A 12,122-nucleotide genomic window follows, 5' to 3' on the forward strand; every position below is an offset into this window, starting at 1 on the left:
CCAATATGATAAAATCATTATCATGTAGTGGCTGGTGAAATACAACTCACATTAATGCACTTAAAAATCCACATAAAGTAATGTGGCTGTGAGCACAAACACACTCAAGTTACATCCAGTTTGCAACATTTCAAAGTCATTTTAAAAAGTGTGGCCTTGCCTCACTGCTGCTGTGTCACTTTGTCCTCCAGCTAATGTTAAATTATTCAGCCTTTCCTTGTAAATCATATAATACTTACAAGGTTCAGCAGACAGGATCTGGATGGACATGTCTTCAGCTTGGTTTTTGCTCCCTCTGCACTCGAACCAGTCAACTGACCAATAAAGCAAGCAGCATGACAGCACAGGCGGGTTTCCATCCGTATGTGAGCTTCCACAGAATTTGAGATGGTACAGCTTCTCCCTCTAAGAAGAGTGCTTTCGGATTGCAAGAATCATAGCCTTTACCCCTTTGCGCTCCACTCCATCATCAACACTGCTTCAAGTAAACACCTTCATTATGTGTCACCTTTTGTCAGTGGCAGTTATTCTCATACAGACACTATCTCCACTGTAACATAAAACCACAGGATATTAATCAATCACATTCTTAAGGAAGAAATAGGAGAAAAATCAACATTAGTTCCACTCACTGTGCATAATATCTCATTCCTGCCTGTGGTGTCACTACAACAATCAACTTGCCACACTGCCACTATGAATCAAACATTTATTTTTAACATTTTAGCATGAAAATGATCTAAATCATTACTGCATTTGCACGGATGTGACGATCCCATCACATGATCCAACATCATGTCCTAAGCCTCTATTGAATGAATGAATGAAGAGCATTCTAGTATAATTTCTTGGGTAAAAATTAGCATTGCCCCTGCAGCTGCACCACCATCAAAAACTGTGAATACATCCATCGAAGAGGATGAAGAGGGCATTATGGTGATATTCCCCTGTCCCTGGAGCAGCCAAGCATCCTTTATGTCCCCTGAGTCAAGGAACGACCGGCACACACACACACACGCACACACACAACAAACCACCCCCCAACCATCCCACCCTTCAGGCTCAGCTCCTCCCCCCACTGGCCATCTCTAGCAGGCGATAGGCTGATGTACGGGGGAGAGGTTGATGGCGATTGGATGGGTGACGGAGCGGAACCTTGCTTTCTTATGCATCAGTGCTCTCCAGGAAAAGACCGGGGTCGGAGAAAGAGAGGACAAAGATGATGATGATGTGGGAAATAGGAATGATATGAGGGTTGGAGGAAGAGAGAGGTAATGAAGTAGGGAGGAGAAGAAAAAGCTTGAAGGGGGAAGGTGGAAAATTTGCAACATTACACTGCTCACCTACATTTTATCCAAACACTGTCCTTTAATATAACATCAATAACAGATCTTCACTAAATGCATATTGACACCAAATCTTGCAGATAGAAAAGTCTAATGAAAATTACATTAAATTTGATGTTAGCATGCAGAGAAACACACTGTCTTGACTTCAGGCAGTTTAAAACAGATGGGGCCTATTAGCATACAGCATGGTGGTGTATTTATATCTAGTGTGTGTGTTTGTATATGGAGGGCAGGGTTCAGCTATGCATGCAGGTAATAAGGAAAACTATTATTGGTGACCCTGATGATGTTACCTGATATACCACTAAAGGTGTTTGTCTATACATGCGATATATCATCTATTGACGATGGGCTAAATCCATTGCCGAATGCTTTTTTTTGGCTGATTTTTAGGGCACTATTTGTCATTTTAGTCTGCTAATGTAATAGTCTTTAGAGTGACAACATCTGCTCTCCACTACACTCTCATCCAGCGGCACGGTACACACCCACTCAGCCGACCATGAGTGTTCTGAGCTGGGTGACGAGTGAGAGGAAAACAGCCTGCAGAGTCAAACTCTTTACACTGTTTTCGCGCGGTGATTTAAGGATTTATTTTGACCAAACCAGAGTTGGTGATTGTTGGAAGAGTGGACAGACTAACAAAGACAGTTTTGGTGAATTCTACATGTTTTTTCTGTCAAGTTTGAATTAAGTGTGTTTTCTGAGGAGTAAACAAGCCAATTAAAGTCGTCTTAGTTCTGTAAAAGTGAGAAACTTGAATTCAGAAGGTGTATGGTTGTATTTCTCTGTTTAAAACGGAAAATAAGTGTGAGAACATGTCATTTCTAGACACTTTGTGAGTTTATTTTGTCTATTGGACTTAAAGAACGCACACAGCATGCGTAACATACTGAATTTGCCACTTGTGCACATCTCCCAGCTGAGACCCAAGAGGATGGGAGGTTGAAGGAGGGGGACGAAGATATCGCCAATCGCCGATGGATGGGCTGACGATGATCATTTGGAAAACTTTAACATATCGCCCACTCTAGTAAGGGCTGCAAGTCATCAGCAATGGCTAGGCTAAAACAAGGCTTACCCACTAGCAGTGTTTTCTGAGTACCTAGTTACGTGTGAGTACATTACAAAATAAATTGTAATCTGTTAAAGTTACAGAGACAAAAAAGGCAATTAAATTAGCTACTAATCAAAATATTAGTGATATCTGAATATTCTTTTTGGGTTGCTTGGTGGATATCTACACTCAACTGAGTGACCTCTTCTAGTTGACCAGAGTATTATTACATTATCTCAAATGTTTCTCACAATGGTCAAACTCAGAGGAATACACAATTAATTCAAGGTAACTGCGTGTTTCTTGCTAGCTGCTAGTTGCTATTTTTCAAACCTTTCAAAGTGTTTTTATTGTTCCTTACCAGGAAATTGATTTGCTGCCAGGATCATACAAAAAACACACAATAAAAACATGCTATAACCGCTGGGTGACCACAGGACATGTCTGATGTATCAGAGAGTGAAGAAGGAAGCCGGCAAATATGACTAAACGTAACATGAATGAGCCTTAAATATTACCAAGTCTATGAATGTGATTTTTCATCATGTCGATAGATTTTCAGCAACTCCCATGATCTCACACTACTGCACATCATCAAACTATATCTTTTATGATTGTTTTAATGTGCACTAGCAGCAGAATGCATGTATGTTTTTTACTGCAACGATACATTATGTTTATATAATCTACTGCGACTTCAGTTGTCTACATTGTGGAATCTTGGGCTTTAGGCCTCAACATTTAAAAACTGAAAGGGAAATCCATTTCATATCAGAAAATTCTAATGACATGACATAGTTTTTGATTCAGTAATTAATAACTCCAATAAAGTAATCTGAACTGTTTTATATGCAGTCCTAAAAGAATTTAAAGCCATGTCCAAAGGTCATTATTCAGTGACATAAAAACACCCATTCAACAATGTGCATGTTTTTAATAAGTAAATATATAAATTTAATTATGCTAATAAACTCCAGTTGATTGGACTGATGTGGTGTTTGGAGAAACATAAGTTTTAAGATTGTTCTCCAGCAACCCATTTTGGATTTGATTGTCTTGTTATTTGCAGCCACAGGAAATATTGCTTGGCCAAACAGATATCATTATGTTGATATCCTGTGACAGGAGGATGCAAGCTGTGCTCTTTCTAAAACCAACACAGCCAGTGTTCCACAGCATGATCCAATTAAGGCCGTCTGCACAAACACACACACTCACACACAAGCTTGGCGAGGTCAGGACTCACACATCCCTGTGCACATCTGAATGAACTGCGTGCACAGAGACACACAAAGGTGCGCACAAACATGACACAAACACGCTCAGTCCAGCTGTCTCTGTGTAAGACACCACAGGGCGTCTAACTGGCTTTCCTCTCTTTCATCCCATCTCCTTTGTGTGTGTGTGTGTGTGTGTGTGTGCGTGAGTGAGAGAGAGACAGAGACAGAGAGAGAGAGAGAGAGAGAGAGAGAGAGTCAGCAATTGCATCTGTCATGAAGAATTTGGTCTTGTTAACACTTAGAAACTAATAACTTTCCATACAGAAAGGAGACGTTACAATCTAATTATAAATGAAAGAAAAGAGGAACATCAAAACAAGATAATACTGAGAGGCTGACTGTGATTAGACTTTCTGGTAGACAACATCTCTGTTTCATCACAGTAAATACTAACAATAATAATAAATTGCCATGTCAAACCTTAACCATGCTTTAACTTGTCCTGCTGCAGAACCTGGTGCCAACGGCAGATGACAATATAAACGCTCCTTTTTTCCCACAGTGCTACAGTACACCCTGCACTGATAACACTTTTACACACACACGTGGAAGGTCAGCGCTAGTCACATAATGCATGCCTTGTCCAATAGCATGCATGTATGCAAATTATGTGACAGCATCTTGTTTGATTGTGTGCTTTTATGCAAGACAAGTTCAAAAGAAGTTCAGCCAACCTGCTGGCTAAGCTGTTAGACACAACACCTTATGTGCTGTAGAGGTGAGGACATGAAACTGTAGCCAACATTTAGCTACATGCTGCAGACAGCTCAACTTATTTCTTTCCTCCATCTTCTCCCTTCTTGTCAATGTTGTGAACTGTTGTTGCACCCATTTAGCTCATTTCATGCCTCTCTGCATACATATTTGTCAGCAGTAGCAAAAAATAAAGTACTAGAGCGTAGAGTGTCAAAAAATCATTTGATATCAAGTTTCAATACCTAAGGAGTTAATGGCCAAGTTGTGCTTTTTAACTGTACAAAACTACTTTGAATTGTTTGTAGGACCCGTGGACAAAAGCATTATTGTTGCCACCATAATAACCACAAAATATTGCGTCAGGTAAGCAAGTACGTAAGTTTAACCACATCAGAAATAAATAGGTTTCTATTTTTATGTTATGAAACTGTTAGAATTTGATTTTATAAAATGGTATAGAAACAAGTATCATTCAGAAACTGGTACTGAAGTCAAGGTACTGCTAACAGTATGAGCATCGAAAATCTTTGAATGATACCCAGTCCTACAACGTACAAATACTTTGTTACTGCACTTGTGTAGAAATCTGTACTTAACTTTTTACTTATATGCCCTACATTTTACATAAAAATCTGTACTTTCTACTCCTTACATTGTCTAACTAAGTTCGTTACTTTAGTTTTAATACATTCGAGGGGCATATTTGATTATTTTTATTTTGCATCATTACACACCGCCTTCCCATAAAGGAGGCTTTGAGGGTGGGACACAGAGAAGACGTTCCTTGATGTATCTGTCAGTGCACATCATGCATGACAGATAGATGAAAATAATGGAAAAGACAAAACAAGATGTAACAAGACAAAAATAACATGAGTCTTGACACAGAAAAAAAAGGTGAGGTTCAGTGCCTTGCTGAGTACATTTCACAGCTTGTGTTCTTTAACTTTTAACTGAGTAAAGAAGTTGAGTCAATACTTTTACTTTTATCAGTCTATATTTTCATAAACGTATCTGTACTTCTGCCTGAGTAAAGAATGTGTACTTTTGCCACCTCTGATTTTTGTAAGTATGGGTGGATGTTAATCCCAAATGAAGCAATAATAAAAAAAAACCTTAAGTATAATTGCCTACCATCTTCGGAAAAAATATAACAGGACAAAGCAATGGAGCGAGAAAAAAGATTTGGAACAAGAGAGAAAAGAAGAAAATAGAGAGTGAGTAAACAAGCCACCCAAGCACACACACAACCACATCTACAAACACACTAAATAAGAGTTTAGACTTCCCCACCCTGGCCTCTGCAGGGGAGAATAAAAAAAAAAACAAAACAAAAATCCAATGAACTCCAGAGAAAACCACTTCCTCCGCTGCTTAGAAGTGTGTGTGTGTGTATAACCCAGTGAGCATGCCTGCCTGCTCGTCTACCCGCAGAGCACATGGTTAGCATTCAAAGCCCAATTCAATGGGAACCACACAGTGAGCTCAGTATGGGTAGAGATGAGAGATTGAGTTCACAGCTGAATTAAACTGAACAGAAACATATGGATGAGAGAAGAGGGCTCCCCATTTATCTCTTTGTCTCTCTGTATCCTTGTTTAAACATTCATCTATTTTCAGCCAGCACTGCGAGACAAGGATTGCAAATTGTCCTCGTCTAATTCACCATACTATGCATGCTAAATATTATTAGTGCAGCGAGAGATCAGAATCATCCTGACTGAACAGGCAGTTGGCTACTGTTGCAGATTATCTTGGACTTAGAGCCAGAGCATATCTGGGGAAGAGTCCAACTATTTACTCTAAGCACGCTTAGTCTGTAAATCCATATGCAGGCCAACAGTGTTTTTGGGACACTTGTGGTTTTGTGGTTAAGTGTCTTCCACAAAACCCACCAGATTGGAGGCCTTTTTTTCATCTTTCCCCCCAATCAAGCACATGTACTGAATAAAATGTCTGTGAGCTTGTTGTAATTGCATGTTCATATCTAATCCAGTTTTAGTTTCAATGTAAAATAGTAGCCAAGCATCGTCAGACTAGTTCACAAATGTGAATTTGATCTGAGGATCTGCAGAGCAAATGAAAACTTGAGCTTGGCAGATTCGTCTGGTTCCCTGGCTCCTTTGAATGAACACACTGTGATAAGTCATGCAGAGTTTTTATAATCTAAGAAGTATTTCTACATCTGGGTGGGAATCTCTGGGTACCTCACAATTCGATTACAATTCAGAGGACTATGATTCAATGATAAAACAATCTCGATGAATCAAAACTTTACACTTTTAAGCCATGGGGTGCCGCCTGGATTGTATTTATCTGCAGCTGCTCACGTTCAGCCATCCTCACCAAAACTCAAGAAGCAGCCTATTTTAGAAGTAAACATGATGTCTATGTTACATTTAGGGGGGAATCTTTTTGTCTGATTTGATTCAGAATCTATTTTTGACTAAATAAATAGAAAAGGGGGCATAATTTTCAGTCTCTTACTCCAGTTTCCCTGAAATACAATACAAATCTTCCATGTCCTCATTGCAATGCACCTAAGAATCCCCATCCCTATTACTACATAAATGTAATATAATTAAAAACAAACAAATTGACTGAGTGAAAGAAAGTAAGAAAGTAGTAGGGAGACTGTGGAGTGGCATAACACTGATTTAGTTGGAACACTGTTACCAATTAGAAAAATGCCACGGTAATATCATAAATATGGTTCAATCCCAGTTCCTTTTTGAGCTCACAGGAGAAGTGGCACATCTCTGTGGGCAGCAGAGTGGATTTTAGGGCCAGTCGTTTGACTATATAATCTAAAGTAGCAGCTTCTGTACTTCATTTTGCGCTTTGCATTCATGATACCTTCAAGTCCACATGCTAATAAAACAGTTAGCTATGCAATGGCTGCTTGGGATGAGAACAGTTGTGACAGTTCAGTAAAATAATGAGAATTTCTGCATTGTGTACATGGAACACTTAACAAAGTCAAGACAAAAACAAGTGTGGGTCAAGCGTGCACGTTGCCACTTCTGGACCACAAAGCCTGCAGCCCAGGGGCAGCCATCTACATTTACCACCACTGTGACAGGGATTGAACCCTTATGTGACACATGCACATTCAGTGTTACAGTCCACATATACACAAAGTGTTTTTTGTCACTTTAAATCCTTAACTCTATTTAAAAGAGTTTAGTCTTTATTCCTTTATAAAGTTATTTCATAAATTGAAGCAAACTACCTCTCATTGTTACATCTATTCCCAGCCAGTGTTACAACTCATCCCAGTAGTGGGGTAGGTTGTAACAGCAAAACTCTTTGTATTTAACATTAGCCTATATAATTTGTGACTGTGTAGTAAACTAGTGAGTTTAATTTGTAGTAGATAAATATGACTGCCTTGTATCAAAGTTTGAGAGTTCTGGCACGAACAACCACTGACGCTCAAACACAAAGTGTTACTACAATCCCCAGTCTCCTCCAACCTGTTAGTGTGTGTGTAAAATGAAGGTGCCCATGTTTTGATGCAGGGTCTGTCGAGGCCCCTGTGCAGCACTATGTGACGTGAGCAGAACAGATGAGCATTGACAGATCAGACAAGAGAGGCGGGTTGATGTCAGCATAAAGGTTGAAGCTGGCACGGGGCTGAGTCTAGAGATACACAGACAGACGCTACAGACAGTACTCAGGCTACCAGTGCTGTGCACGACTTAAAAAATCTACATCATTTTAGGGACACTGATCATGATGATTCACTCATTGGTCCCTTTTTTAGCCATATGTATCCATCGATGAAAAAAAAAAACAGAAAAAGGCTGCACATCAAGTCTTTTTGCTGTTATATCAGAAATGTCTTGGTGTATTATCTGAATTCTGGGCAAGGCATCGAGTACTGCCTTCTGTAGCTTTGTGTTGGCCAAAGAATTGATTCTACCAGTGCAATCGCTGGTCTAAACCATTGCTCAGCCTAAATTAGGCTGCAAGTTACCATAGAAACAATGACGATGCTACATTCATGGTTAAACTGATTTGACTTGGTAACTTGGTTAGAAGTGCAAGTGTATTTATTCAAGTACTGAACTACATATTCAAAGTACATATTCGAGGTATGTATATGAGAATTTCCATTTTATGCAACTTTACTTCTACTGCACTATATGTCAGAGGAAAATGTGCTACTTCTTTAGTAAGGATGGGAACAGATAGCATTTTATTGCTACCAATGCCATTATCCATTCAACTCATTGCTCAGACTCAATTCCTTTATTGATTCCTGATCAATTTTAGCTGAGCTGGCTATAGCCTGAGAGCAGCTGTAGCAACAGTCTGTCTGTCATAGTCCAAAAGAAATGAAAGGAGACAATAGTTGTACTGCATTTGTTTCTCTTAGTCAAAGAAAATAGGCTAATGTTTTTATAATGTTATATGTTTATGCTCTGTAACACATGCTGCTCTCCACTACATTTATCTGACAGCTTTAGTTACTAGTTACTTTTCAGATTACAATTTTTTATACCCTTCCAGTGCAATGAAAACAATGTATATCCAAATGTGATGCTTTGGATTTGAATGTTAGTGACAAATTAAACTATTAAGTTTTCTTTTTCCTACTAAATAAACTATTTAAAACCCTCTTGAATTAGCTGTAGAATGCATCACAAAGCTGAAAACAAGGCTATTTTTCAAGCTCGTGAAAAGTCGACTTTTTAGAGATACATGGAATATGATGCATTGCTGTAGATGAAACTACCTGCCATCATTTAAGTAGTTAAAATGAGCATAACTAAAGCAATAAATGGAAGGGGACCATTTTACCACAGTGTGAGTACTACATTCTTCACCTCACTTCATCCATTATTTCTATATCGCAACGGCTTGTCATACATTATTGCTAACTTATCAACCCACGTGGGCAAAGTGGTCTCTCTATACACACATATAGCTTTCAGTTCCCACTGGTGCACAGAGATATGAACAAAACAAGTCCAAGCCCTGAGAAGACCAATGTTTCTCAAAACATGTTGGCCAAACAAGCCAAGTTTGGATTAAAAAACAGGAAATACCCAGTTGAGGTTATGTTAAACCCTTTGAAAGAAAGCAACAAAGAATCTAAAACTAGCACATCTCATGGAGGCAAGACCGAAATTCACAACAGTATGAATGAGCACATGTAGCCATTTCAGAAAAATGAAAAATAAACTCTCAAAAAAGGCATTGATGCTGGGAGGAGCTTAAAAAAAAGACTACTTTCCCAGTTAGGGATGAAAATGGATAGAAAATCCATGTGTATATTTGAATGTTTAGGCTCACTAACACAAATACACGCACACGCAGACAAAAGAACATGTCCTTCATTCACACATACATAAGGACAAATAAAATGTTCTGTTGTTGCCTACAGCGCACTTCATGATTAGAATGTGCCACATCAGCTAATAAGTAAGTGAAAGATGTATTAGTTTTCATTTTTCCAAGAACACTTTGCACACCTGCACTTTCATGTTACAGTGCAAGGGAACACTTCAGGCAATTTGCTAAATCGACACTTAATTCAACAGTAAGTTAATTTTGTTCAGAGTAATTGAAAATGAACAATGAACAATCAGCCATTAACGGCCAGTACAACCTGATTACTTCTTATTCACTGTGAGCAGCTCATGAATTTCTGCCTAATTCCAGCAAAAATATACAAAAGAAACTGGTGCAGCTCTCATTTCATGAGTGTCAGCCTGAGGGATGAAGTTCAAGGGTTTTTTGGGCAAAAGGCCTGAGCACAGGATTTGCCTGGCATGTCCCAATCATTCCCCATTAACACACATTCAAAATCTGGCACATGGGAATAATAGGCCAAGCTGTCAATTGCAAACAGTCATGTAAAAATCATCATCCCTGAATGACCCAATTGGAAAACATCAGGTCAAAACTGTGTCAAACACCCTGGCGCTCTCATCTTGCTACAGTCTAATACTGTCACGCTCACATGACATGCACAAAAAATGTGTTCAATCATTACAACTCAAACATACTTTCTGTCACTGTACACTCTTAGAAAAAGGGTTCCAAAAGGGCTCAAAGATTATTTAAATACTTGAAGAACTCTTTTATAAAAAGAAAGAAGTAAAACTTCCTGGGTGGGTTAGTGGTTCTCCTTTCTGGGTAAAACACTTCACAGATGGTTCTAGGTATAACCCTTCGTGTCAGGTTTTAGGTAGCACTCTCTGAAACAGTTTTGAGTGTAACCTTCAGAAACCAGGATCCCGAAAGGGTTCTCCTGAGGAACAAGTCAAATAACCTTTTACGCTTCTGGTTAGCACCTTTATTTCTAAGAGTGTGTGCAAGCTTTCCTGACAGATTACACCAATCCTTTCAATTTAAATCATACTTTCTAAGCCAAACACTTCCAATGCATTTCAGTCCAAGAGAGATTAAACTGTGTAATCTATGGCCAGAGAATCAGGCCTACATTCATTTGGGATCATTGACTAATATGGGCTACTTAGCTGCCCTGTTTATCCCCCAAAACAACTCACCCTGAGAGTGACTTGGTGTATTTTTAGTATGTATGTATGTCCCGGGGTATTAGGGATGTGAACCCACAAGGTCATGGTTGCTAGCTGATGCCACAGAGAAGCTTGAGTCTAATGGGATTCGACGCAGCAGCAGAGCTTTGATGGAACACAACATCTTACTTAAAGTGGGCATGGTACATGGTGTGCTCGATGCTTCGGCTCTGTCTCGCTCTTCCTCACACAAATACATGCAGTATATAAGCTACACCGGCTCATCCATGTTGAACTGCTTTTTATGCCACTGCACTTCTCCTCATGCCGAAGACAAAGACGCAGTTCATGGCGCTCTGGAACGTTCCCTAAACAAGAAAATTCTTGGTTCCTACTTTGAACTGGAATTCTATTTGATGTCGGGTAAATGAGATAAGGGGCAACTCTTTTCGTAATCACAGACATGACCGGCAAACCACATGAACAGGGATGTTTAGCATGGGCAATAAACAGATCCCATGCATCCGGAAGGAAATTCGTGATGATGACTGTGTGACAATCAGACATACCTGAGGATTGACCTGGGCCGTCCAGCTTGGATTCACATTTTGGAAGAGAGCAATCTAAAAAAGACAGAGATAAATAATTAGAGGAAGTGAGTTTAGTAAAGGGAATAAAGGGCTGTGACCCACTACAACAGTACCTCAACCTTCACCATGTTTTAGTGTCAGAAGTCAGAGCTTTGTGATTACAGAGTACAAATGAGAGAGTGAGCAATTGTAGAGCAGCTCTTTGATCTGAGTATCTGGATAGTCCCTCCCTGAGATGAAACACCATTAGACATGCTGCACACAGATGCATATGCACACACATACTGTAAATGTGCACTCATGCACACACACACACACACACCGGCATGTAAGTGCGTATGTAGTGCATGCTGTGACGGGACGTGACAGTGTGTTACACACTCAACAATCTGAGCCATCTTCATGTAAAAAAAAAAGGAATACAAACCTATGGGTAATACGTAATAGATCAGATGTTTGGGAAAGCGCTGTATCTACACAAACACAATTTACTCCAGGGAACATGTCCTAAAAGCCTACAAGAGGAGAACTTATATTTTGGATCTTGAGAATTACAGCACTTAAACAAATAACTACAGGGTGGAAAAAATTAGAACCTCAAAAATTAAACAAGTGGCTGGAAACAGAAGAGGACATAAATGAAAAACTCATCTTTAAAG

At 39.3% G+C, this 12,122-nt stretch overlaps 1 protein-coding gene across 1 annotated transcript in view; it reads right to left on the reverse strand.

Moving 5' to 3' along the window:
- The window catches only part of triob (trio Rho guanine nucleotide exchange factor b), a 150,180-nt gene that overhangs the window by 122,004 nt on the left and 16,054 nt on the right, over nucleotides 1–12,122 (reverse strand). Inside the window, exon 2 of the mRNA XM_084726265.1 lies at nucleotides 11,443–11,496. Within this exon, the coding sequence (XP_084582391.1) occupies nucleotides 11,443–11,496 (54 nt within the window). The remainder of the gene's footprint in view (nucleotides 1–11,442; nucleotides 11,497–12,122) is intronic.

This window comes from Lutjanus erythropterus, chromosome 9 (genome assembly GCF_056507025.1).
Source record: "Lutjanus erythropterus isolate fLutEry1 chromosome 9, fLutEry1.hap2, whole genome shotgun sequence".
NCBI lineage: Eukaryota > Metazoa > Chordata > Actinopteri > Lutjaniformes > Lutjanidae > Lutjanus > Lutjanus erythropterus.